The 27,540-nt window shown below is 49.9% G+C and overlaps 1 protein-coding gene across 4 annotated transcripts; it reads right to left on the bottom strand.

Annotated features, from left to right (window-relative positions):
• Positions 1-5: 5 nt before the first annotated feature.
• USP30 (ubiquitin specific peptidase 30) lies at positions 6-27,392 on the bottom strand. 4 transcript variants are annotated; one of them, XM_045843667.1, is made up of 13 exons: positions 27,256-27,392; positions 23,762-23,871; positions 22,503-22,685; positions 16,029-16,132; positions 11,466-11,564; positions 10,876-10,921; positions 9,657-9,751; positions 6,822-6,881; positions 6,218-6,304; positions 5,517-5,597; positions 5,188-5,407; positions 3,460-3,580; positions 6-2,498 (listed from the first exon to the last, which is right to left on the bottom strand). In XM_045843667.1, exons 1-13 carry the CDS (start codon positions 27,336-27,338, stop codon positions 2,234-2,236), a joined length of 1,554 nt encoding a protein of 517 aa, XP_045699623.1. In that variant the 5' UTR covers positions 27,339-27,392; the 3' UTR covers positions 6-2,233. The 4 variants fall into 4 exon arrangements, with proteins under 4 accessions (XP_045699623.1, XP_045699634.1, XP_045699626.1 ...); XM_045843678.1 differs by having other exon boundaries at positions 2,231-2,498; positions 5,188-5,377; XM_045843670.1 differs by having other exon boundaries at positions 2,231-2,498; positions 10,876-10,918.
• Between the last annotated feature and the right edge of the window lie 148 nt (positions 27,393-27,540).

The following is a 27,540-nucleotide window of genomic DNA, read 5'->3' as shown; positions in this document are numbered from 1 at the left end:
TGTGGCGTTTCCTTTACCGGTGAGGAAAGAAAAGGTGTAACGTTACGTAACACTGCAAAATTCGGAAAGAGGACTTCCTATCAAATCAGGAAATGGTGAAAGCATACCAGTTGACTTTTTTCCTAGCAAAATGATACTTTTATTGCTATAATACACAGCAGATACAAAAGGTGCCTTTTGCAAGTACATAAATCAGCAGTTTTTAGGTCATAAACTACTGCTTTAACTTACGACTTTGCAAAAAGAAGCTATTTTGTAAATAACTTAGAACTAGAAATAAGATTATCTGGCTCCTACTCAATGCCTAATAGTTTACAAAACGAGGGAGTCAGCTTTAGGCCAGGTTCAGAGACGGCACACGAGTCATTCACATCCACGGTCCTGGCCTCGGGCCAACGGTCTGCTTGCAGCACGTTCCGCGCATCGGCCCCTTCCCGGCCTGACCGACCTCCCCCTTTAATGGCAAGTTTCAAAGAGTGAGCAGCGGCACCACAGCAGGTACTCAAAGCTACGACTTGAGGTGAGCAGTTTAAGGTCACACACCTGGGTGTTTGTCCACCAGACTCAGGTACACCAGGTGCGCTCGTTTCCACATCAAAGCCAGGGTCTGCGACAGAACCGGGAAGGGGAGCGGCAGTGGACGGCCCAGACGCTTCCAGCTGCTCCCTGCACCTGGAGGGCCACGGCCTGCAGAGCCCCCACACGGGCTCGCCGGCGTGCGCGTCCTCGGGGTGCATGCCGGCCCGCCGGGATGGCAGTCGCCTGGGCCTCCTGTGCTGTCAGCCGACACCGAGGCATCATCCACAAGTGTCCGCCAGCTCTCCCCCGCCGGGGGAGGCAAGGTGTTTCGCCTTCCCTCAGGTGGCCTTTTGGACAGGTCTGATTCCAGATCTCATCTCGGAAGAGTCCATACGAATTTGGTGTTTTTGTTTTGTTTTGTTTTGTTTTAATACAAACACCTAGCTCAAACAGAGATGACTCCTGGGTCATCAGAATGCCTCCCGCACTGGGCCGCGGGCCTGAGACTCACCTGCAGAGGGGGGAGCGCGCTCCGTGTGGTCTTTGGGCTCCTGGAAACGAAGGTGGGCCTGTGACAAAGCGACAGTCCTAGGTGTCGGCTACAGGTGTGTGTGTAACAAATAAATTAAACTTATTTTAGTGGAAAAGCCTGGCCTTCGACGGCCATCGACCTCAGCCTTCCCGTCACAAATGAGGAGGTGGGGGTCCCAGAGGGGCGGCGGGCGCCCTTCCTTCCGACTCGAGTCCTCACACGGAGGCGGGGCTGCCTTCTTCCACGGCCCCCGGCCCCGCCTGCACATCTTAAGAGCTCTGCACGAGCAATAAATAAATAGACGAGAATAACCGTCTGAAGCGGGTGTCTGTGAGATCGCGCTTCTACGGAGCAGAGGACCTGCAGGGTACAGTCCGGCTATTCACAGGGGTTCCCACTGTCAGCGCGACCCCGAGTCCCGCGCGTCCCGCGTACGAAAGGTAAGGGCAACGCGTGAGCAGGTCACTGAGGACCGAGGAAGCAGTGACAGCCCCCCCGAGGGGCAGATTTGGCAGGAGAGCTTTTACTGTCGATGTATATACAAAGAATCGAAAGATTAGAAAAAGACATACAAAAAGGGAAGGTGGGTGTTCTTTAGGCATCTTTTAACTGTTCTTTTGCTATCCCTTGAGAAACTTAGAAGAAGGCTTTTCAAAAATTGGTTCTATGACTCTTAGAGAACGTGTATTTTCCAGAATGGACGTGCTACAAAAGCGATCAAAAGTGAAAGGCACTTTTTCTTCTAAATTGTTGCCTTTGATAATTTCACTAATTCTTGTCAACCGTTTTTATGCGGGCCTGCTCATTAAAAAGGAAAGGTCTGCGCTGAAACGTCGGAGGGCTTGACAAAGGTGGCCCCCTGCGAGAACGCCTAGCAGGTAAGAATGTAAAAGAGGTGCTTCCGGAGCCTGATTTCTTTTAACGACCTGCATCAGGTGAGCGAGAAGATGCTCTGGGCAGAGTGACTGCGGTCCCGACAGGACAGCGACGCCGTCCAGCGCGTGCCAGCAGAGCTGCTCAGGGGCCGCCGGCTCCCCGGTGGAGCCCGCTCTGGGAACACACCTGAAGGCTGAAGGGCTCTGGCGGGCTGCCTGCGCACGCACACGCACGTGGTCGGAGTTTGTCTCTTTCCTGGGTGGCGTGGACAGTGCCGTCAGGTCTAGCTCTGGGAGCGGGGCGTGCTCACTCCTCGGACGTGTACTCCCGGCTCTGGTGCTGCACCTTGGAGAGCACCCGCTCGTAGAACAGCAGGTAGGCGCTGGAGGACAGGACCTCCTGCAGGCTGGCCCGGCGGACCGTGTCGTCGGAAACCCACAGCCACTGGTTGCTGGTCGACAGGGGGTTCTTGGCCGAAGGTGGGGACCGTCGGTAAGTCACGAAGTGTCCCGAGTGCATGTCTCCGTGGTGGACGACGACCGCCATCAGCCGGAAGAGGTACGCGGAGGAGCTGAACGGGAGGAACACAAGCCGGTGGTTTACAAACACGACGGAGGTCTACAGGCAGAAGCAAAAAGTACAACAACCCCGTTCGACAACGGGGGGTTGAGACAACGGCCCATCCGCACGGATGAACACTGCAGACCACTAAATCACAGACCTACGTGCACCGGCGCGATGCCCACTCTCTGAGTGTGTGTGTGCACGCCCACGGCTGCACAGAGTGGAGGACCTAAAGGGTTTCACTGGCGATCTCTAGGTGGAAGCCCAAGAAAGTAAAAATTTGTTGCTTTATACTTTTCTCTGCGTACATTCACACATATATCCACACATATGTATAATACACATATATTTGAATGTTATGTACTTTATAATGCTTATATTTAAAGTGACTTCCAGCCTTGGCTGGTGTGACTCAGTAGACTGAGTGCTGGCTTACAAACCAAAGTGTCACGGGTTCGATTCCCAGTCAGGGCACATGCCTGGGTTCCGGGCCAGATCCCCAGTTGGGGGGTGTGCAAGAGGCAACCATATATTGATGTTTCTCTTCCTCTCCTTCTTTCCCTTTATTTATTAAAAATTAATAAATACCTCTGGCTGGTGTGGCTCAGTTTAAGCACCAGGCTGTAAACCAAAGGGTGGTTGGTTTGATTCCCAGTCAGGGCACATGCATTAAGGTGCCCTGTAGGGGGTGCATGAGGGGCAACCACATGTTGATGTTTCTCTCCCTCTTTTTCTCCCTCCCTCTCTGTCTATAAATAAATAAAATTAAACAAATAAAAATTAATTTAAAAAATAAAGTGACTTCCATTTTGAACAAAAACAGAGGAATGCATACTAGTGAGTTCCGCCTTAAAAATGAAAGAAAGCTATCTCTTCGCTGTGATTCATTTCTGTGAAAAGCTGATTTTGCAAACCAAGAGACAGAACAGCCTCCAAGGAGTGAGGGTGGCTTCCGAGGAGCGGCTCACCTGTAGTCCGGAACAGCGGGCAGGGGGAAGGGCACCGGGGCTGGCAGGGTAGGCAACACGGCCGGGGAGCAGGCACCATTCATAAAAATGTGGGGTTTGGGGCCCCCTGGGTGATTCAGAACTGCAAGAGAGAAAGGCCCAAGGCAATGAAAATTAGCAGTGGCTCTGGGTAAACAGAGCGGTGGCTTTGATTACCTCCAAGAAATTTAACTGCCCAATAATGCTACAAGGAGAAAACAAGTATTTCCTTTTGTTACGTTGTAAAATTCCCTGGCTCTCTGTCCCCGTTTTAACCCCCAACAGGAAAAGCATACCGAGCGCCTGGTCCGCTGTTCACTGTGATGGCTGTGCAGATCTGAGATGGAAACACATGAGGTTCCCATCCCTTTGCTAACTACCCGTCAGAGTTGAGCAGTGGCTAACTGATTGGCATTTTGACCTGAACCAGGTCTCACCCTTGACATGACTGACATTTGGGACGGATAATTCCTTGCTGCGGGGGCTGTCCTGTGCAGTGCAGGACACTCAGCATCATCTCTGGTCTCTGCCACTATACACCAGGAACACCCCTCTCTCGGGTGTGACAGCCAGAACTGTCACCGCCCAGTGTCCTCTGGGAGGCAAACTCCCTGTCTCGAGCCACTGAGCTAAACATCCTCTGTTTTTAAATTGTCGGCTTCTAAGGAGTCCCGGCCTGTACCAGTGTGAACAAATGTTTATGGGTGCAGATAAAATAGTTGCGGAGGTATTTCTGTCCCCTTCCAGGCGTCACCCGCTGGCCTCCTGCAGCGCAGCTGCCCACTCTGAGGGCGAGCAGGCCTGCGCCCTGGGCCGGGGAGATGGGCACCGGCGGGAAGAGGTTCTTGACTTCAACGGGCCGAGGACCGAGCCCTCGCCCCTCAAAATAGTGTCCCTGAATGACGTCCTGTCAGGCCCCACAAATGGGGATGTAAAAGGGAATAAAGTGGCAAGAAACGCTAAGCGGGAGAAATCTGGGGTGCCCGGGGGCAGTCGTGTCTGGAGAGAGAGCAGCGTGCAGGTGGCGAGTTCAGGCTGGGAGCCCTCAAAGTCGGCGGGTTTCCCACAGCTGTCATCTAAAGGGCTCGGCACAGCACGTCAGACACTTTTACAACACTGCGCGACACTGCCTTCCAGGGCCAGCCCTCCCATGTGCTGTTTGCTCAAGGACCGGTCTTTTCACCTCTCGAAGCCGTGCTTTTCCCCTCAGTTAGGCTGAGGGTAATAATGCCGGCTTCCAGTTCAACCAGGGACCGCAATGTGGACAGTAATGGAATTAGATGATGCATCGGTAAAGGAGAATCATCCACCCCAGTAAGATGTTCTGTGACCCCTAGCCTGGACATTTCCTGCCCACATTTTCTGTATCAAGCCAATGACTGTACTAGGAAGAAAATGAGGAGAAATTCACTGGAATGATATGATGTGAGCCGACTACTGCTTAGTCAAAAGACTGAACGGAAATCTGAAGCTCTTCTTCTTGTATTTTCCAACCATGACAGCTTTTACAACCATATAGCTCATGACTATACAGTTTTAGCCTCTTTTAAGGAATCCCACCCCTCCTGCCCCATCCTGCTCTTCTCAAGACCCTCAGCAACCATTGGAGAATGAAGCCCTCACGGCATAAAGTCCCCAGAAGCCGGGGATGCCGAAGTCCCTCGCTTGTGCCGCAGGCTCCCGCGGCCTCAGCACCCCAGGGGAACACACCTGATTTGGGGGCTGCTGGCCCATCCTGCAGCTCCAACACAGGCCCTGCCTTCTCGTTCAGTTTGGGGCTGTGTGGACCAGGCTTATGTCCAAGGAGGTGGTACTTGTAGATGTCCATCATCAGGAATTCGTTGAACTGCACGTGCTCGTGCCGCTTCAGGGGCGTGCCGTGGCTGGACCAGCTCAGCCGCTGCAGGTGGATGCACAAGCACTGGGGGAGCTGCGGGGCGGGGGGCGGGGGGGGGGGGAAACCGGAAGTGCTGAGTGTCGGGGGCAGCCGCCAAGAGTCCTCCGAAACAGAGCAGGTAAGGGGTGTGGTATGGGCTCACCTTCCCTAGTTTTAGCTGCTTAACAAAAGTGGTCCTCTGGTGTTCCACCTTTTCCCCATTCAACGTCCCTTTGGCTTCATTCTGAAATACAAGAAACAGCATCTCTCTGCTGAAATTCCCGGAAGGACATCTAGGGAGGGTTGCCCATCAGGTTGGTGTTATTTATACCTGTGTATTCAACTGGCCCTTGACTTCCACCTGCTGAAGTGAACTCAGCTGCCTAATTTTCTGTGGGGTGTTTTTACTATTTTACTTTTACGTGGTGTGAAGGGGAGGAAAGAGGAATGAAGGAGCTCTGACACTGGCATGTAATCCATCTGCTGGGTCTTCAAAAACTGCGCTCCACACAGTCCTCTGCACTCAGAGGGGGAAACACAACCGCTCGGGAAGGTGGGCAGGCAGCACGGGTAGGGTGGGGTGTGAGACGAGTGGGAATGGTGGGGGCTATAGCAAATGGGGGGGCACACCCCATCTCAAAGCAGGGTATTCAAATGTCTAAATATTTGGTGGTTGAAACTAAACTCCTCAGGGAAGGAGGGCCGGCCCACGGGCTGCCAATTTCCCAGCCAGCTTGGTAGGAATGGCTGCGGCGGAAAGGTCCCTCTGGGAACAGTCGGAAGAGCTCGGGGGCAGTGCCGGGAGAGGTGCTGTGTCGGGGCACGCAGACCGTGGGCGGGGCGGCATTTGGGGTTAAGGCGTACCTTTGTACAGTTGTCACAGACAACATCCCGCACCGACTCTGAGGAGACGAAGTGGTGAAGGCAGTGGTCCAGGGTCAGTGGGTGGCCCTACGGCGGGAGCAGGAGAAGACGCATTACTACAGCTCAGAGGGAGCCGCGCCGCAACGGTGAGTGGCGGCCACGTGCATCCCGGGGCTTCCCTCCCGCGCATGTGGGCAAAGAAGCATCTCGGACACAACTGGATGCCTCCTGAGCAAACGTGGGGCTGAGTGCCCGAGAGACGTGCTACTGTGATGGATGCGAGGGTGTGAGGATGGAATACTGCAGATAGTTAGGGACCTCAGCCCTGGTTTAGGTATTTCCAAATTTGAATTTAGTGCGTGTGTGTGTGTGTGTGTTTGTGTGTGTGTTTTCAAAAAAGCCAACATTTCTGCAGCAAGAGAAAAGCAGCCCACCTCTTCTCGCTCGAACCGGGCCATGGTACCACACGCTGAAACTGAGCTGGGTTCAACCAATCACGTGTCTGAGTAACGCATGGCCCCTGAGCTACACGAAATGCCTCACAGCCCTTTCAGATTCAAATGCCCCGAAACAGGCCCCCAACAAACCACAGGTCAGTACATACCCACGTGGCCGCTGGAATGCTCAGTGAAAGGCTATCAAAGGTATCAAATCGAACAGGACTCTGAAACGAATATTGGAGAAAATCCAGAAAGGACTGAAGTTGGATTCAAAACATTATCAATGGAAAGATGTAAACTACTAAAGTTTAAGATTTACATGCCCAACATTAACATAATGAAACAATGTACTTACCTAGAAGCAAATTCTATTACAAACAACCTTGGAAACATACAAGGTACAGTAACAGTAAAGAACAGCCGGGAAACCTAATGTGACCCAGCTGACCCGAGGTTCTGGGTTGCATCCCAAGGGAATAACATGGACGTTACTACAAGGATGCTCGCCACAGCGTAATTTGTAACGGCAAAGCACGAATAGCTGGGATTTCTGCAGAATGATTACATAAATTATAGTATGCCCACGGAACGGAACACTGTATGAAAAACAATGTTGCAGGAGAAGGAATGACGATGCGGAAAGCTGTGCATGTTAAATGATTAATTGCAAAAAACATGATACAGTAGGGCAAGGGTCCCTGCCTTGGGTGATGGCAGAGTGGCTTGGCTAGACTAACTCTCCTTGAGATAACAATGGTAAAATCTAGACCAAGACTAAACAGAGTAACGTGAATGACTGGGGAGCCACCACAAACGGGCAGAGACCGAGAAGAAGTCAACTCCCGGAAAAGCAGGCGCTCAGTGGGAGAGGTGTGTACGGGGTGGCTCTTTGTCTGGAAGTTCTCCCCCAAACCATGTACAAATCTGGTGAAGAACATACAGGTAGAGATTTAAGAAATTCAGCAAACTCCAAGCAAATACAAAAAACTTTATGCACGGCACAGACAAACTGCTGAAGCCCCAGAATAAAGAGAAACTCCCGTAAGCAGCCAGAGGGAAAAAAGGATGCTACTGGTACAAAGGGCCGAAACGAAGGGCGCTGACTAAGCATCAGGACTGACGTGGGCCGGGACGGCAGAACAATGCCTACGAGGTGGCGGACTGAAAATAAACCGAGCGAAACCAAGACAACAGCAGCACTGTCCACCCGAAACTCTATGCTCAGCAAAACTATTCTTTAAAAAAAGGCAACACGAAAACATGAAACATCTTCATGTCAGTTCAATCCCAGTGAACCTGCTGGCAATACACCTGCACGAGGTGCTGAAGGGATCTCTTTTGGCTGAATGGGAAAACCACCCAATGGACTTGGGTCTCCAGAAATGACTGAAGACAGCGAATATAAAATTTTCTTTGTATTTCTTTTAAACACAGTTAACTGTTTAAAGCAAAAATCACGACAGTGTCATGGGGTGTGTACTGTATGTAGATGTAGACACATGATAAAAATAACACAAAGCGTCGGGTAATAGAACCGCACTTTTGTGAGTTACCTGTCTTCGCATGGAATGTGACATTGACTCTGAATGCACCACGATAAGTTAAAATTCCATGATTTTATCATATTTCTTTAAAATTTAAAAATGTATAGCTAAAAGCCAAGAGAGAAATTATAACAAAATACTAAAAAGTATTATAATGAATCTACAAAGAAACTTCTGGAACCAATACATTAATTTTCTTAAGATCTCCAGATACAAAATCAATATACAAACAACTGTATTTCTATATACTAGAAAAAGATTTTTAAACTCCACTTATAATAGCACCAGAATACAAATAAAATGCAAGGAAAAAGAAAAGGTAAACAGACAAGGCACAGACGGCAAGACACTGAGGACGCATGAGTGGTGGACTGCGGGCCTTCCTCATTACGAAGGGGCCACGAAGAGACCCCACTGCGCACACACCGGGACGGCGGTGACTGAAAGTCAGACGACTTTCAGACGTCAGACGACATCTGCACTCACGAGCGTGAGTGCTCGTGAGGATGCAGAAAAACTGGAAACCTCACTTGCTGCTGGCGGGGATGTAAAACAGTGCAGCCACTTTGGAAAACAGGCTGGCAGTGCCTCGGAAGTTTAGAAATTCTACTCCTAGGGATTGACCCCGGGGTAATGAAAACACGTGCCCCCACAAAAACTCGTACATAAACATTCACAGCAGCACTACACGTAACAGCCAAAAGCAGAAGTAACCCAAATGGCCATCCACTTGAGGGGACAGACCAAAGGCCACCTGCCCGCACAGTGGGATGCTACCGGGTGGCAAACAGGAATGTGGGCACACACCACTACACGGTGAGCCTTGGAAACACTGAGCTGAACGGGAGAGGCCGGTCCTGAAGGACCACGCACCGTATGGTTCCATTTACATGGAACGTCCAGAGCAGACAAACGTACTCACACAGAAAGCAGAGGAGTGGCTGCCTACGGGCTAGTGAGTGTGTGAGTGTGTGTGTGTGGGGGGGGGGGCTGGGGGTGAGGAGTAACTGCTGATGGGTACCGGTTTTTTGGGGAGGTGATAAAAATATCCTAAAATTGTTTGAGGTAATGGTTGTACAATTCCTTACTTTCGTCTTATGTTGGAAATTTTCCAAGTAAAAAACTATTTTAAACCCTCAAAAGGAAAGCGAGCAAACTAACGAAAAAACCCAGCTCTAGAATCTGTTGTGTCCGCCTACAGTGTAGACCCAAACTTAGGCCACAAATTCTTGCCAGCGCACAGTGGGTCTGCTGCCCTTGGCGCGGAGGAGCAGATCACACGTCAACACTGCCCCACGGGGGGGGGGGGGACAATAGTCCGTCGACCACGTATGCGGGGCCCGGGGGACCCCAGGCACCACTCGCCAGCATTAGTCCACGTGCTCCTGACCCCTCATGGACCCCGACTGAACCGAAACCCCCCCGAGAAGACAGCTGGCCCGGCCCCGCGTTTACCTGGTGCTCGCAGTGCTTGCAGACCATGTTACTGGTGAGTCTCCCGTGGAACGGGTGCTGAGGTTTCCAGTGACCGGACGCGGGGTGAGGCGCCCCTGGAACACAGAACGGCCTTGGATCTGCTGCCCCCAGCCCTCGGGCCCCGGCTTCCGAACTCCCCCTCCCGTTTAGCATGTGGCGGCCACTCTCTCCTTAGAAAAAAAACACCCCTGAGAATTACATTGGAGTAGCTCTCCTTACTGACGTGCGTCAAAAAGACAAGCCGTTCCCTTCGCAGGGAAACGCACGTGGGTGCTCAGCATGGCTCCCGTATAATGGGCGCAGCCACACTGGAAAAAGGAATTTGTGTTTGGCAACGCCTTTCTATAAACATACCCTCAACGTGCTTGAGATGGCAAAGAAGGGTACCCTGAGTGAACGGTTCATAAAGTAAGATAAACTCCTGAAATATCATCAGAGTAATAAGCGAGTTCTGAAAACTTTTTTTTTTTTTTGGACAGAAAGGGGGTTAGTGGAATAAGCACAGCGTGGCATGCTGGTCGGAAACCCAGGCCCTGGAGTCAGGCGGCCCCGGGCTTGGGCCCGGCTTGGCTCCTTATTAGCTACGGGACCTGGGAAGCCTTAGGGCTCCTTATTAGCTACGGGACCTGGGGTTCCTCAGCATGCTGGAAACGGGGGTAACTGCTGGCCCCATGGGCCCCGGTACCATCAACGTTCCGGAGCTGATGCGAGACTTAAATGCGACATCCCAGGGCCTGGCGCACAGTGCGGGCTCCAGAGATAATCGTTCTTGTTACTACTAATGCGCAAAGGAATGGGTGTCTTTTTTTTAAAGTGTGAGTCTTAAGAAAACAAGGATTTCCTTCGAAAGAGGACTGTGACCACTTGCAGTACAAGTCGCCCAAACTGGAAGTGCCGAGAACACGAGTTCCGGCTTGTTCAGCTCCGAACAGGATCATGTCAGGGACGTAAAAAGCAAACCCTTGTCTGTAACAGAAGTCAGTCCCTCTGGAGGAAGCCGAGAAGGGCTAAGGCATGAGGAACAACTCAAGATGTTCGCCGAGGGGACAATTTAAGGCTGTTTCCAAAACACAAATCCCTTTGCGAGCACACACAGTTCCAGGTGGATTAGATACCACCAGAAAAAAAAATTGAACAAATTATTGCCGTATCGAAAAAGTACCCATCTTCTACGTCACAGGTGACGGAGAGTGACTACCTGTTGTGCGGCAGGTTATCTGCTGGGGAGTTATCTCCGGCTGCTGCTGTGGGGAAAGAAACAGAGTGAAGACCCCACGGCGGCCCTCCGACCGCCCCCGCATCTCACGAGTCTCTGCGCTGACCGCCCCACAAACCAACCTTTAACAAAGGTTTTTAAAAGCAGTTTCATCACCCTCTCTGCTCACTGTGTCTACTCCCTCATCCAGTGCAATCAAAATGCATTTCCTCTCCGGAACACTACCTCCCCTCCCTTTATCAGCTAACTTTTATAATGTTCCAGGGAGATGGGGATTCATTTGGCATTCCCAGAGCTCTGCGTTCCCCTGTATTGAATGGGGAGAATGTATTCTGTCTTTTTGGCTTTTCAAGCCAACACAAATTGCGACAATGAACCCTTCCAAGGGGTCATTCACGCAGACGCCACCTGCGAAGACGGCGGTCTAAGGCCCCCCCCCGGCCCCCCCCCCCCCAGACCTCACTGCTGACTGGTGCCGGATCTGACCTGTGAGTTTAAATTGTACAGAGACTATACCGGTGGTCCCTACGCCTGTTAGGTCGGCAGGAACCGCACGAAACGTCACGGCTTACCTCCAGGGAACGAACATCGAACAAGTGTGTGACCCGGGGCTGGCGGTCCCGCTCATCCTCCAACGACGAGGTGAGGACGTGGAACAACTCGTGAGCATCCTGCCAGAGGGCAAAGCGGTCTTCAGGGAGGCCCAGGGGGGCCAGGGCAACATCGGAACCACACTCCCCTCCGTGCGGACCCCTGGGCAGCCGCCCTCGGGCTGATGCGGGCAGGGTTCACCGTCTGCCCTCCCAGGGCCCAGCCCCCAGCCCGTGGAAGGCAGAGAGCTCCGCCCAGCCATCTTCACAGTGGAGACCCTGGTCCCACAGCCCCGAAGGGGAGAGAAGGAAAGGAGGTGGACGGGGTGCCTCCCACCAGCTTCTCTGAGCCCATGTTACCTTTATTCAGACGGCCTTGACCGTCACTCAACCTGACTACCCTTTTCTCATTGTGGTAAAATACACATAACCCAAATTTCACCATTTTAACCATTTTTAAGTGTACAGTTGTGTAGTGTTAGGTACATCACATTGTTGTGAGGCCATAAGCACCATCCATCTTCAGAACGTTTATCTTCCCAGACTAACTCCGTGCCCATTAACATTAGCTCCTCATTTCCCTCTCCCCACTCCAGCCGCTGGCAACCGCCAGCTACCTTCTCTCTCTGTGAACTTGGCCATTCTAGGAACCGCCTGCCCGTGGAGTCAGACAGTCCTTGTCCTTCTGTGGCTGGTTTATAGCACTTGGCATAATGTCAAGGTTCACTGATGTTACAGAATTTCCTTCTTAAGGCTGAATGACATTCCGTTATGTGTGAGTATGTATATTCCATCGTGGGTACATACACATACATTTATATACATGTGAATACACACACGCCACGTTTCGTCCACCCATTCACCTGCTGATGGACAGACACTTGAATTACTTCCGCCTTTCAGGGATTACAAATGATACTGCTACGAACACAGGTGCACAAATATCTCTTCAAGTCTCTGCTTTCAATCCTTTGGGTTTATACCCAGAAGTGGAATTGCTGTATTGTAAGGCAGGGGGACTCCTCTTTAAGGATCAATTCAATGCCCCTCTCCCCAAAAAGCCAAAGCTGCTCCACTCCTGGTGGGGGGTGGTGAGTCTCTCTGCCCCATGCCGCTGGTCCTCACCGGGCTCAAGCCTCCGCTCTCAGTCTGCCTCCACACAGTCCCCAAAGCGATCTTTTAAAAGGCAAATAATTGACCTTATTCTTCTGCTCTCAAACTCCCATTGGCTGTTGCTGCTAGAGTAAGCCCCGACCCCCTTCTCAGCTAGAGCCCGAGGGATCCAGCCCCTAGGACTCCTCGGTCCCTCATTTGCCTTCACTTAGCCCTTTTATCCTTCCCTTTAAGTTGGGGTAACACTGGTTTATAACACTATATGAGTTTTAGGGGTGCGACACTGTAATTCAACACCTGTACACTACAGAGTACCCACCACCAAATGTCCTGGGGAGACCCGCCCTCACCAACGCTCCCTGACTTAACCCCACCCCTAGCCACTTCATCCGCAGTCGTGCGGGCTCTCCCTCCAAAGCGTACCCTAGTATCTCCAGCTCCCCTGCCTCAGGGCCATTCCACCCCTGGCCTGGGTACCTGCAATGACGGTCTCCCAACTTTCCCCTCGGCTTCCATCTTGGCCCAATGGCCAAGGGGGACTGTAGGTCCCCCTCGTACACAGCGACCAGCACTGTCCCGTTCAAACTAAGTTGGATGCCTGCCCAAAGCCTCTCGTGGCCGTCCACTGCACACAGATCAGAAGTCCAAGGCCTGCTCACCCCGCTCCCTGACGATGACAACGTCTGGAGTCCCTCTCCTCCACTGCACTCCCAGCCCCGGCCCCAGCCATGCGGGCCTTCTCCCCACCCTGCAAATACAGCGTCCTTGTCACTGTCCCAAGTCTTCCACCGTGGCTCCTGCCTCCGGAACACTCTGCACCCACGACCTTCACGGCCGCACTTCTTTCAGGCTCCAGGTCTCTGCAAAGACCTCATGCCCCCAGAAGAGCATTCCTTACCTATGGGGGTCTTGGACCCAGCTCCCAGGCACCCACACACACTTTGTCACGTTTTTTCCCCTGAAGTCACCTGCTTACTGCCTACAGCCCCAACCCCCACCAGAACGTGCGCTCCATCAGAACATGCAAGTCAGGTCAGCTGCACAGCCGCAGGGCCCCCACAGGCAGAGCAGGGAAAGGAAGGGGGAAATGTCTGCTGCGTGGAGAAGCGGGTGCCCTCCCAGGTGGTGAACAGCAGTCAGCAGGAGCATGACGGACAGCCAAGGATAACTAAGGCAAGGCTCTCGTCCTCGAGGGACTCACAACCCAGGCACACAGGTGACAGCCTTACTGTCGCCGGGCAGCACGATGTTACTGTCAGGACCAAAGAGCGACAGGAGACAGAGAAAGAATCAAATCAGCTCTTCCTGGGGGGGTCCAGGGGCCTTTGCAACAGGTATCTGGGCCAACTCTTGAAGTCCTGAGCAGGGGTTTGCCAGGGAGAAGAGTCCAAGACAGGCCGGAGCTGGATCCGAACCCACTGTCACAGTCGGGTAAGTACTGCAGGAGGGGGTGGGGCTGAAGTGTGCCCTCTAGCCCCAGACAGGCTTGCCACTCAAAGCGCTGTGTGGCTTCGGGCACGTCACTTCACTTCTCTGGACCTCAGTGTCTCACCTGTAAATGGGAATAATCGCAGTAGCTCTTGCAGGGGTGTCCAACCCACGGCCCAGGATGGCTGTGAATGAGGCCCAATACCACATCTCCAATTTACTTGAAACCTGTTTCGCTCATCAGTTTTTGTTAGTGTCTGTGTATTTGCTGTGTGGCCGGGGGACGCCCGAAGGCTGCACATCCTGCTTTGCAGGCTTGTTGTGAAAACCGAACGTAACGCACAGGGGCAGGCCCTCAGCCCGGCGCAGCCCCCACCGCCTGCCCACTGCCTCTGGAGAGCGCCCGCTGGCTCTGGAGAGCGGCTGAAGGCGGACGTCTGCTGTCGACCGACCAGACTAATCGCAGTGAAGATGCGGACGAGGCCCTGGGCTACACGCTCGGGCTGTCTCCGAAGAGGAAGGCAGACACACTCGGCCCCTTCCCACGCACCCTCACACTCCTGGGCTCAGCGACGGCTGCGCACCGAAGACGGAGATACTTCTAAGGGCCACCTGGGACTTAGGCGGACCCGTGACAGAAGAGCAGGACTTAGAGAAGGTACCTGACGTCCTTGGGAACTAACTCTCTGTCACTCTCAGTTTACAGAAATGAAAAACGCAGCTAGGTAATTCCAGTTAGAAGAGGCTTTACCAAGTATTCTCTGAAGGGAAAAACATTTCACAACATATAGTGGGTTACTCTAGATGCGCTGTAAGAAAGTACGGCTATCATTGACATCATGTTTAAGAAGTAACACGCACACAGCTTCAGATTCAAGTGCAAACAGATGACCTTTGAAAATAAGGGCAGCTAGCCCTGGCTGGCATAGCTCAGTGGGTTGAGCTCGGGCTGCGAACCAAACCATCGCAGGTTCGATTCCCCGTCAGGGCACATGCCTGGGTTGCAGGCCACGGCCCCCAGCAACCACACATTGATGTTTCTCTCTTTCCCTCTTTCTCCCTCCCTTCCCTCTCTAAAAATAAATAAATAAAATCTTTAAAAAAAAAAGAAAAAGAAAATAAGGACAGCTAGAAGGCCTTCCCACCTCTCTTTTCAGAGCTTCTCAATGCTTGTCTTTCAGCCCCACAGTACCAGGAGCCCAAAGGCCCTCTCCCCTTCCTCTGGCCCGGGGCCCGGGCGGGGAAACAGCGCAGCCAACCCCAAACTGGACAAGGCCACCTGGAAATGTGGCTCGTGAGCATGCACCAGCACATCACTGGGGGCCACATTTTTGTCCCTAGCCTTGGCCTCAGACCTGCCACTAGTGGGTCTGGGGAGGAAGATGAGGGTGGCCAGTACCGAAAAAGGCAGTGAAGCTGAGGGTGTGGACAAGGAGGTAGACGTTTCTGGAACAAATAAGGCCCTGGGGCTGCATAGGACAGCTGCTCTCAGTCTGGGGCTACTTTAAGCAAACTCTGAAGGCTGTTTTTGCTTTGTTTTGTTTTGTTTTGTTTTGTTTTGTTTTAATGACGACAGGGTCTACAAAAGGGTCTTGCCTGCACCTCTGGGCCCCTTAGGTGAAGCCACCTGCCTTTCTAAAGGCCCCGGCTACCCTATCACCCGCTGGCACGCATGGTCACTCAGATCTAAGAGGATTTTTGCTCTTTGGCAACTGTGCTTACCCCCCATGCCGCCAACCGTCCTTCCGTCCGTCAGTGAAAAAGCCCCGTGTCCCCTCTGATCATGAGACCAGGAACCACGCGCATAACCTAGCCCGGAACACGAAGGCTGTCTAAAGCGTCACGGAAATGCACACTCAGGCCAGGCACCGGCAAGGTCAATGTTGACACGTGCTCTTCCTGCTGCATCCGTGCAGCTGGTTTTCAGCCATCACGGTGAGCTCAGACCCCAGCTCACGGGTGGGAAGGATGCTCTAGCAAACCTGTTTTGCATGCAGTGTTCACCTGTTCTTCAAATGAAGAGATCTGCCACCTGTACATTCTTAAGACATCCAACAAGCAGCTTGCATCCAAGACCTCATCGTCGGTAACTTCTTGGCAGGATAAAGCTGGAAACAAAAAAAAGTAACACAATGATTAAACTCACCACCGTAACAACCAACCAGAACACCCGCACAGCACAACATATCAGAGCTAATTGAGAATTTAATAACTGTAAAAGTCGCCTCGGAATTACATCTCCTTCACCATTCTTCCTTGTTACCTTAGTATATACTATGAAGCACTCTGTGTGTGTTGAATGAATGTGATTTTTCATAAGGCTGCAGCATTTAAATAAAGCAACTGATTTTCAGTTACTTGAATTATCGTCAACATACATTTACTGTTGCAAGGTTCTTACTGAACGAAGCGATTCTAACTCACAGCTCTCAGGGGCGGGAGGACGCTCACGCACTCAGCCAGTCAGCCCCGCACTCAGAGCTTCACCCCCCCCGCCCAGGACGGGCCTCTGCAGGTCCTTGTCTGCCTGTGAGTTTCTGGTCACCGCGGCAAAGCCTGGGGCCGCGCGTGGCAGCCTGAATGGGTCTGCGGAGTTGTTACTTTCGAGACGAATAAACAAAAATGAAAGTCTGATGGGCTGGCAGGCCAAAGGGGACTGGCACGAAATACTCACAGTGATGAAAAGCAAGGACCTACAACCTGGGTGACTCCAGCCAGCAAGGCTCTCATTCAGAAGGAAGGAGATCAAGAGCTTCCCAGACGAGGAAAAGCTAAAGGAGCTCATCACCCCCAAACCAGTGTTACAAGAAGTACTAAAGGGACTTAGGGCGAGGAGAAGGAGATAAGAAGGAGAAGAAATTAAAACTATGAATAATAAAATGGCAATAACTACATACCTACCAATAATTACTCTAAATGTAAATGGAGTAAATGTGCCAAGCCAAAGGCACAGGGCGGCTGAATGGATAAGAAAACAAGACCCAAACATGTGCTGCCTACCAGAGACCCACCTCAGACAGAAATACACACAGACTGAAAGTAAAGGAGCGGAAAAGGCACTTCATGTAAATGGCAACAAACAAAAAAGCAGGATGAGTAATACTTATATCAGACAAAATGGACTTTAAAACAAAGGCTATTAACAAGAGACAAAAAAAGGACCCAGCAATTCCACTTCTGGGTATTTATCCAAAGAAATCCATAACACTAAGTCAAGAGAAATATGCATCCCTATGTTCACTGCAGCATTATTTCCAACAGCCAAGAGATGGAAGCAACCCACGTGTCCGTCAATGGCTGAAAAGGAAGTGGTACATATGTACGATGGAATATGACTTGTCCATAAGAGCGAAATCTTGCCATTTGTGACAACATGGATGGACCTAGAGGGCATTATGCTAAATAAAATAAGCCAGACAGAGGAAGACAAATACCACAAGATTTCACTTACAAGTGGAATCTAAAACACAGACGAACAAACGAAACGGAGGTACAGAGAACCAATGGTTGCCAAGTGGGAGGGGCGTTGAATGGGTGGGTGAGAAAAGGTGAGGGGATTAAGAAGCATGACCGGCAGTTACAATGTGGTCCGGGGGATGTGAAGTCCAGCACAGGGAGTGCGGTCAGTAATACTGTAACAACTACGTATGGTACCTTAGCAGGCAGATCCCTTTGTAAGTTATATAAATGTCTAATCACTATGCTGTACACCTGAAACTAATATATTAAATGTCAACTGTAATTGAAAAATGTTCTTAAATTAAAAAAATTCCAGTGCAACTCCAAAGAAAGTTTGATGAGCTTATGAATTAGTATTATAATTTTAAAACTAGGTCAGCAGTTGGTAAACATTTTAGGCCTCATGGGACTCTGCAGCAGCTACTCAACTCGGCTGATGCAGCACAAAAGCAGCCACAGACAACACTAAACGAATGGGCTGGACTGTGTTTCAATAAAACTTTATTTACAGAAACAGGCGGTGGGTCGGAGTCGTCCCATGGGCCAGAGTCTGCTGGCTCCTGATGCTGAGCATGCCCCACGCACAGGGTATCACACGGGGCCAGAGCAGGGGGAGTAACACCACAGGGGCCTGTCACCTCAGTGCTGTTTCTGGGACTTCAGCCACTCCCCAGATAAACGAAGCCAGCCTGTTTCTCCTCCTTGATGTGCAGCCACTGCACTGGAAAGATTCCTTTGAACACTTCAGGCTCTGAACCCTGGAGGTTCCGAACACTGCCACTCACACTCCTGCCTGAACTTTGCCCTCCACGGGCTCTGGCTTTGTGAGTGGGGCCCTGTGGAGCAGCAGCAGCCCTGGCAGCCAGTGCTAAGAAGTCCCGAGGCTTGGCTTACCCACGCAGATGTCACCCTGAGGCCTGACCTTTACCTCCAGAACAAAGGGAGCGCATCAGGGAAGGAACTGTCCCTTCCTCTTCCCTCCTACACACGCCAGGCAGCCCTTCTGTTAGCGGCTTCCCTCCCAAGGTTAATTTTAAGTCCCTGTTAGCTCAGTTTTGCCTAAAACGCTGTGGAGCAATTTGGCACGGTCTACTGGTTTTCACACCCTACAATCCAGCAGTTTCACTTTCTCAGGATCTAACCTAGGGAAATATGTGTTTATGTACCTGCCTGACATGTACATGGGTGTTCACTACAGCCTGTTTATCAGCATAAAGCACTTGAAGCAAGTAGCTGAATGAATTGGGGTGTCTCAGTATTACAGATACTGTGCAACTGTAAAAGTGAACAAGGTTTGCCAATAACCTATCTGATAAGGGACTGATGTCCAGAATGTATAAAGAACTCTGGAGACCCAACAACAACAACAAAAAATACAGGAAATTTAAAAGTGGACAAAGGACTTGAATAGAGAATTATATATAAAAAAAAAGACATACGGCCAATAAACACATGAAAAGATACTTAACATCATTTATCATGATCATAAATCAAACCCACCATCAGATGCTACTTCACACCCATTGGGATGGCGATGGTCAAAGAAACAGACAATAACAAGTGTTGGCAAGGACGAGGAGAACTGGAACCCCTGTTGGTGGGAATGTAACGTGCTACAGCCTCTACAGAAAACAGCGCGGTGGTTCCTCATACATTAAACAGAATTACCACCTGATTCATATACTTCTGGGTACAGGCCCAAAACAATTCAGAGCAGGGACCTGAATAGAAATTTGTTATGAACAGCTATGTTCATAACAGCATTGTTCACAGTAGCCAAAAGGGAGAAATGATAAGAATATACACCGACTTATGAATGGATAAACAAAATGAAATATTATTCAGATTCAGCCTCAAAAAGGAATGAAATTATAACACATGCTACAAGTGGATGACCTTGAAGACATCACGCTAAGTGAAATAAGCCAGACGCAAGGAAAAGTATTGCATGATGCCACTTAACCGAAGTACGCAGGCAAGTTCATAGAGACGGAAAGAATGGCGGTCCCTGGCGCCTGGGCAGAGAGGGGAACGGAGGGTGGTTCAATGAGTAGAGCTGCAATACGGGATGATGAGAACTTCTGCCGATGGCGGCGGTTACGGCTGCACCACAATGTGAATGTATTTAATGCTACAGAACTGAACTGTACATTTAAAAATGATTAAGATGGTAAATTTTATGTTCTGAATGTTTGATCACAATTTTTAAAAATGGGCAAAGGCTGGCTGGTGTAGCTCAGTGGATTGAGCGCCGGCCTGTGAACCAAAGGGCCATTGGTTCGATTCCCAGTCAGGGCACATGCCAGGGTTGCAGGCCAGGTCCCCAGGAGGGGGCACATGAGAGGCAACCACACATTAATGTTTCTCTCCCTCTCTTTCTCCTCTCCTTCCTCTCTCTCTAAAAATAAATAATTTTTTTTAAAAATGGGCAAAGGACATGCACAAGCAATTCACAGAAGACAGCAAACACAAAGCCAATAAACTCGCACACACAAAAACTGCAGTGAACGAGGTAGAGCTTCCGCGTACTGCAATGGACGTTTCTCTAAAGCACTTTATGTTATTCGGTTAAAAAAATAAACAAATAATCTATAATTCCCGTGGGCACTTAGAAATGTGTTTAAATGCACAGGAAATGGTCTGGAAGCAGGCACTGATACCTTACTGGGGGGAAGGAAGGCAGGAAACAGGATGGGGTGGTGATAAAAGAACTCCAGCCTTCTCTGTAATGCATTCATTTTTCACAAGGAGAAGTTACTCAGGCATTACTTATATAATGGAATTTTTTTTCTAAAAGTCAAAATAAAAGACACTGAAAAGCAAAAGCAGAGAAAGGGCCATATATCCTAGGGACAGTGGACCTGGCACGACTCTGGTTTCTGGCACTGGGTCACACAGGCTGTGTTCACGGTTAGGACAACTCCCAGACCTGCGTCAGAACACCTATGTGGACACCGGCTTTTCACACAGACTTCGTGATAGTGTGTTTTGTTTTGTTTTTTAAGAACTTGCTTCATAAAGATTTCTGTGTCAAGAGGAGATCACATGGGAAAATACCTCCGTGAGACAATATTTAACTGAGTGCTTTCTCAATCCAATTTTTTACTGACTGTGAAAATAAAATATGCTTACTGTTGCAAGTTTTTAAAATATAGTTAAAAAAATGTTTTCAAACTATCAGCTACACAGTCCCAAAGTGGCTGTGGGTAATGCTGTGATCTTTTTCTGTCCAGTCTCTACATGTAGAAGTTTTTGCTTCACTGAGATCAAATGATATCCTTTTGTATTCTGTTCTTTAAAACTTAATGTTATAGCTTATGCCACCTCCCAAATTAGAAAAATAGACTTCATAAAGATGATTCTGAATAGTATATACTATTCCGTTGATTGCTTAATCATTCTACTAAACTTAATACTATAGCTTATGTCCTCTCCCAAATTAGGGGAAAAAAAAAAGACTTCATAAAGATGATTCTGAATGGCTATATTTTGGGTTGGCCAAAACATTTGTTTAGTTTTTTCCATACGATGGCTCTGGTAGTGCTGAGTTGTCTTTAACTGCATTAGAAACAATTTTGTTAGATTGTCTCATGACAGCTGTCATATCAGTGTGCATTTAAAAAAACTTATCAAAATAGGCAAATTTTTGTGCAGCCATTTTAATATTGAAGATGAAGAAAATATGTAACATTTTTGGCATATTATGCTTTATTATTTCAAAAAAGGTAAAACACAACTGAAACACAAGGAAAGACGTGTGCGGTGTGTGGAGAAGGTGCTGTGGCGGATCGAACATGTCAAAAGTGGTGTGCGAAGTTTCCCGGTACTGTCGATATTTTTGCCAAATAATCCTTTGCTGAGAGGCCGTCTCACGCACCAGGAGACGTTTGGCAGCCCCTCTACCCGCCAGAAGACAGCTAACGTACTCAAAACACCCAAATCAACAAAGCTATTGGTGAAAATGAAAAATATGTCTTTGATTTTTCGGAAAAAAATAAACAAACCTTTTGGCCAGCCCAATACTATTCTGTCAATTGCTTCATCATTATACTGTCGGACAACCACCATCTCTCCCTTCTTTGCCCCCAGGATAACCAGGTGCTGGAGATCTCTGCGCATGTAACGGCATTTCCCAAATGACGTTCTATGGAGTGACCTCAGGGCGTTATCAGATGTTAATGTGGTAGGAAGGGGTGGGGGGCAGTGGGCAGCTCTGGAGTCAAAAACGGTGGTTTAAAAATGAAGTTAGATCAGCGATGTCTTAAACTCATATACAGAGTGCCTCTCCACGCTCGGGGCCCGGATCCAGCCGTTCCTGAACTCTGAGAACTCCACTGCGGGCTCGTGTCAACGACGGACCACACTGCTATTTCCATACGACAGACTTGCAGACAAGGCATTACTGAGTCAAAGGGCACTGAGCATTTGGCGAGCTATTACCGTGTGGTTCCAAACGGCTGTCCTCAAAGCCACACCCCCACCAGTGAGTATGGACACGTCACCCAGCAGCTGGTCAGGGTGGTGGGTTTGGTTTTCAATCCTTGCTGACAGGCGAAAAAACATAGTGCCTCGTTGTCACTTTATTTATATTTCTTTGATGACGGGTAAATTCAATATTTGAGTGTCTGTTATATATACACTTTGTCTCAAATACAATTTGTATTATTCCCCTTGTAAATTACCTTCCTTCCTAGCCTAACATACTTAAAAAATAAAAAATAAAAAACTTTAATGTTTTGGAAGCCAGAGTATTCTGTGACCAAAATGGTTACATCTGTAGTGAATTTTCTTCTTCCACAGAAATCTGTTACCACCAAACTGGTAATTTTTAAAATAGATGGTCATATATTTGATTTGTTTCTAAAGCAGCTGTTTGTATCTGTTGGGCTCTTAAGTGCTTTTTTCATCATGATCTGTGCAATCTTTCTCTGCACAGAGGCTGTTAGCCCTCTGCCTGTCATCTGGGCTGCTACTTTGAAGATGTACACAGTCCCCCTTCACGCCCCACCAGATAGATACCTTTCAGGAGCTGCAGCAGCGTTAAGGATAAATACTGGTGCGTGGGGGGCTCCTTCTGGTCCCTGGTGTACTGGGTGGTGAACTCCTCCAGCCACCGAATGAAAGCGGGGCAGGCAGACAGGCCTTGCAGCAGTGAGTTCATGAAGCAGGTGTTCCCCAGGTTGACCAGGCCAGGCACAAGCCCTAGGACAGGGGGGCGGGAGAGAGAACGGCACACTACGTCGGACCAACTCTTTCCTTCCTGCCCGTCTGCGGCCCAGGGTTTCTGCACTGTGGCCTTGAATTTGAAATCGAATGTGAGGAAGTCTTTAACCACGGACATCCAGAGCCAGGCATTCTGTCCGTGCCGAGGCCCTGTCCTAGTTCTGCTCCTTCAGGACACTAGCGACGGAAGGACAGGCCCCCTCCCGTGCTACTTCTGAAGCCCACAGTGGTGTCTGGCGCGGTTTGGTTTACACCGAGTGTACAAAAAGGCACAGTAACATCTCCCCCTTTCTCTTCCTCACCCTCTTTCCCTCCCTCACTCTCCTCAGAACAATGCTCCTCAGAATAGAAGAAAACAATTGTTCTGCTGTTGTTCCCCCGGACCATGATTGTGTTTGTACAATCAGTGGGAAAGACACTCTAGCAATTCTGACCCATCTTTCTGCAAAGAGGTCAACAAAATCTGACATACTCCCCGCTTCCGTTCAAATTTTTTTTAAAACTTTTTATTATGAACGTTCTCAAGCATGCATAAAAGAGAACATATAATAAACTCTAGTTATAACCATCCTCATATTTAAGGGTGATCAACATTTTGCTACATCTACCCCTTCCCTCCCCAAGGCTGACTTTTAGTCAATATCATTAGAGCAACATTTACAAAGGGCACATTTAAAAAAGAAATAAGGAAATGGACATTTGCGTTAATGAAGAAAGAACTTGGAACATTTACTAGCGACTAGAAGCTAGTTACAGAAACCACAAACGCATCACACAGTTAAGTCAGCTGTGCTGCTAAAAACCATCATTACCATATTAATAAGAACACTCGACAACTAAGCCACCTAAAATTTCTCATTACAATGCATGTCTCAAACTCAGGACTTGACAGGAGGAGAAATATAAATCTCTTTACGATAGGATATAACATAGTGAGCCATTAAAATTAACTTCTGCACAAGAACACCAAAAATGCCCTCCCCTTTGGTAGTGTTTTGGGGGAAGAAGGGTTTGGGTCAAGTCTACAGACCGTGATGCCAGGGCCTCACGCTTACCTTTTCTACGCTTCTTTCTTTCTGTGATGGGACCCCAAATAACATATATTCCTGCTGCAAGAGCCGCGGCGAGTCCACCTATGACACCCCAGTTCTTCATGACTTTATATCTAAAAGAGAAAATCAGTTTACTGTCCGCCCTCATCACAAGCCCATTAGGTGAATATACAGATAGAGGAAGAAGTAACGTTTCATCAAAATAAGCCCCTGGCCCGCCAAATACCTAACTTTCAAGTTAAAGTAACGCACAGTACAGGATTATGGCCCAAACCTCAGCACATTTCGACATTAGGGTTTGAAAGCTACATCAGAGCACAACCTTCCAAAAGTCCCGCCTCACTCGGAGGAGAAGCCGGGGCGTTCCTGCTACTCTGCCTCTCACTCTGCTGCCACCCTGGCCACCCCCCAACAACCCCCAACCTCAGGCCTTTGCCAGGCTGTTCCCTCCGCCCGGTGTGCTCCTCCCCAGGGCACGGCTGGGCTCACTCCTCCACCTCCTCTTCCCGGGCAACACGCTACCGGAACCTGCACTCCTGGTCCCTTTCACTCACTTTTCTGAGTAAAAACTCAGTTTTCTTTTCACTTTGTAACAGAAAATTCACCTATTCACTCTGTTGATTGTCTGGCTTCCGCAAATGGAAGGCAAAGTGGCCAGGGCAGGAATCTTTGTCGCTTTATTCGCTGGCGCATCCCAAGTGTCTGGAACAGCGATTTCCCACCTTTTCTGTCTTGTGGCGGCACACATGAACTAATTACTAAAATTCTGCGGCACACCGAAAAGTAGGTATAATTTTGATTCATTCACACTGGATGGCTATTGTTGTCTTGGCTGTTGTCATTTGTTTTTTATTCGACAGTCTAAGGGAAAATAGTCGGGTATGGCATATTTTAACAATTCTTGCGGCACACCAGTGTGGCCATGGCACACTGGGTGAAATTCACTGGTCTAGATCATACTTGGCACATAGTAGGTTCTCAATAATGTTTCCTGAATGGTTGGGTATTGATGAAAACATAGAAATGGATGTATCTTTCGGAGTACTGATGAAGAGGGAGTATATAAGGAATGGTACACAAGATCTTCTAAGTAATTATTATATTAAAGATCCTTAATTTTAGGCTTGTCTTGAACACTTAAGTTATTCTTTCACTACACATTTAGAAATTTCACCAGCAATTTAAACCACTGTTTTTATACAAAGTTATGCCTTTCCACGGACTAAAGCAAACTGGATGTGTGTTTATAAATATATACGTGCAATATATAGGTATTAGATATGTTTGTATATAGGTGTATATGTGTGTGTGATACATTCTTCTCCCAATATGTGGATCATGTAAATATCGTTTTGATCTCAGCTACTGGCGACACTAGGGACTCTTATCTTACAGCTACTGACGTTTTCCTAGTGTCATAACTGATATGATGCAAACCTGATAACTGAATTCCAAATGAATCTTTGTTTGCCCAAGCAGAGTCAACACCGCCCAGAGCTTGGTTAAGAAAGGGGCATTGCATTGCTCGGGCATGCTCCGGCGGGCACTCTGGGGCGCTGTATTTTTAAAACATGCAATACCTGACTATTTAGTGAGGGGCGCTGACCTCTTCTCCCTTGGTTTCTCAGATACAAAAAATGACAACAGCCAACACAATAGCCGGCCGGTGTGAGTGAATCAAAATTATACCTATTTTTGTCAGATCTGCATAAAATATATTTGTTGGTGTGTCACAGCATTTTAATAACTAGTGTGTGCCATGAAATGAAACCGGTTGAAAATCGCTGTCCTAGGGCATCATTTCCCCTTCGAAGGCTCAGCTTCCTGATGGGTAAAACGGGGATGCTCCTGGGACCTACTTCAAAGGCTTCTTGTCCGGATAAAATGAGCACTGATGCACAGGGCACATAGTCAGAGCTTAGTCAACGTGCGCTGCTATGCTTATTAAGCATACTAATTTCAGTTTATTTATGCAAGCTATTCCTAAAGTTTCTTAACGCCTCCTGTGCTGACTTTTACAGGACAGGCATATTCACAAAGGTGTCTGGGAAGATCACCAAGGACCATCACTGAAAGGGTAAAGCACTTGCCCACACGCTGTCAAATCCCGTATTGAAGCACGAACATGTCATAGTGCATACTCCACGTCAAGCCCGGTGATAACCTGAGCTTGTCCTGCAAACACCGCCACGGAATAGGCTGCGCTATCATCTCCATCTTTACAGATGAGGAAACCAAGAGGTGGAGCCAACTGGTGGGAGCGGGAGCGGCGGTGCGGATCTGAACTTTTGCCTGTCAGGCTGCCAAGTCTGTGCTTTAAACCACCAAGCTCATGAGGGACACTGAGGGACAACAGAGTGAGGAAGGGTGGGGGCAGAGAGAACTTGCCCGTGCCCCACGCTGGGCACGGACAAAAAACCCTGGGCCCAGCAGTGACTCTGGAAATGCCCACCCCTCTGCAGAACGATAACACGTGGTGCATGCATGTAAAGATCTGGCCTCTGCCCCCAGCTCTGCTACCCAGTCAGCTGCAGGATCAAAGGCAAGGCCGTCTCAAGATACATTTCCTACCCACAGAAGGGGGCACCAGACAGCTCTGCCGCTGATGGCTTCCAGACGGGAGAATAAGTCCTTCAGACCTGCTCCGGGTCCCGAGGAAGGACGCTGACCTGAACAGCAGGTCTCAGTCATTTAGGGCCAGTGACGAAGGTGCAGCGCTCAGCGCTGAAGCCTGGAGCCCATGGAGGATGAATAAAAGGAGGGAAATAGGGGCCTGACAACTGGGGACAATACTGTTGGGGAGGGGCTCCTAGGAGGAACAGAGGACCTCAGCAGGACATGGAGCTTGAGCAGGTAAAGGGGTCCTGACTAGTTTAGGGGCCCTTGCAGATAATGAGTTACTAATAAGACAGGGGACTCAGATAGAATAGGGGATCCGGGCATAACTGGGAGGGGGACTGAGAGGAATGGGGGGCGCTAGCAGGCTCGGCCACTTTACAGGATTCAGAACCATGACAGGACTGGCGAGGTTGACAAGCCTGGGGAACCCCGGCAGGCCAGGAACTGGCATGGCTGGGATAAGGACTGAGGGTGTCCTGAAAGGATGAGGGGGGTCCTGAAAGGGCTGCGGAGGCACTGAGTGGCCCGAGAAGCACTGACAGGATTCGAGGCCTTGACAAGGTCCCTAGAAGTGCTGGGGATAATGACAGGACTGGAGGAGGCACTGGCAAGCCGGGGTAGCGTCACTGATAAAATCTGGGGCGCTGGTGACACTGGGGAGTGCAGACAGAATTGGCGTTGCCGAGGTCCGGGAAGCCCCAGAGGCCCGTCGCCTCTCCCGCCTCAGGGCCTGGTCGTCTAACCCTGCAGGGCGCAGAAGCCTCCAGAATGCTCGCTCCGGCTTTGAAGATCCTGACTAGGACGAGAGAAGGCCACCGGAGGCCCAAGCGAGGTACGCAGGTCCCGGCTTCTCTGGCCACCCCGCCCCCCAAGCTCACCTGACGGCCGCCCCAGTCCGCAGGAAGCGCTGGATGGCCCTGTCGGCCGCGCTCATCGCCGCCTGGGCCCGGGAGCTCAGCATGGCGGCCGCGCGGAAGACCTGCCGCCGCCTCCGTCCCCACCGTCCCCGCCGCCCCCGCCGCCCCCGCCACTGCCGCCGCTGACAGACAGAAGTCTCCGAGGGCTCCCGAGGCGGCGGAACCCGCGGCTATGTCCCTGATCTTCAGGGGAAGGGAGGCAGAAGGACGAGCTCCCTGGAGGACCGGAAACAGCCGCCACCGGAG

The sequence above is a fragment of the Phyllostomus hastatus genome, unplaced genomic scaffold (genome assembly GCF_019186645.2).
Source record: "Phyllostomus hastatus isolate PE091 unplaced genomic scaffold, TTU_PhHast_1.1 phas_contig_1162, whole genome shotgun sequence".
Lineage (NCBI taxonomy): Eukaryota > Metazoa > Chordata > Mammalia > Chiroptera > Phyllostomidae > Phyllostomus > Phyllostomus hastatus.
This window is presented reverse-complemented; position numbering and strand designations above follow the sequence as displayed.

Excerpts from the sequence above, each read along its gene's own strand:
- USP30 (XM_045843667.1), bottom strand. The coding sequence starts at position 27,338 with ATGCTGAGCTCCCGGGCCCAGGCGGCGATGAGCGCGGCCGACAGGGCC. Across the intron at positions 16,133-22,502 it reads GCTGCTGCAGCTCCTGAAAG|CTTTATCCTGCCAAGAAGTT; the intron begins GTATCTATCTGG and ends TTTTGTTTCCAG. Across the intron at positions 9,752-10,875 it reads GATAACCTGCCGCACAACAG|GGGCGCCTCACCCCGCGTCC; the intron begins GTAGTCACTCTC and ends TCTGTGTTCCAG.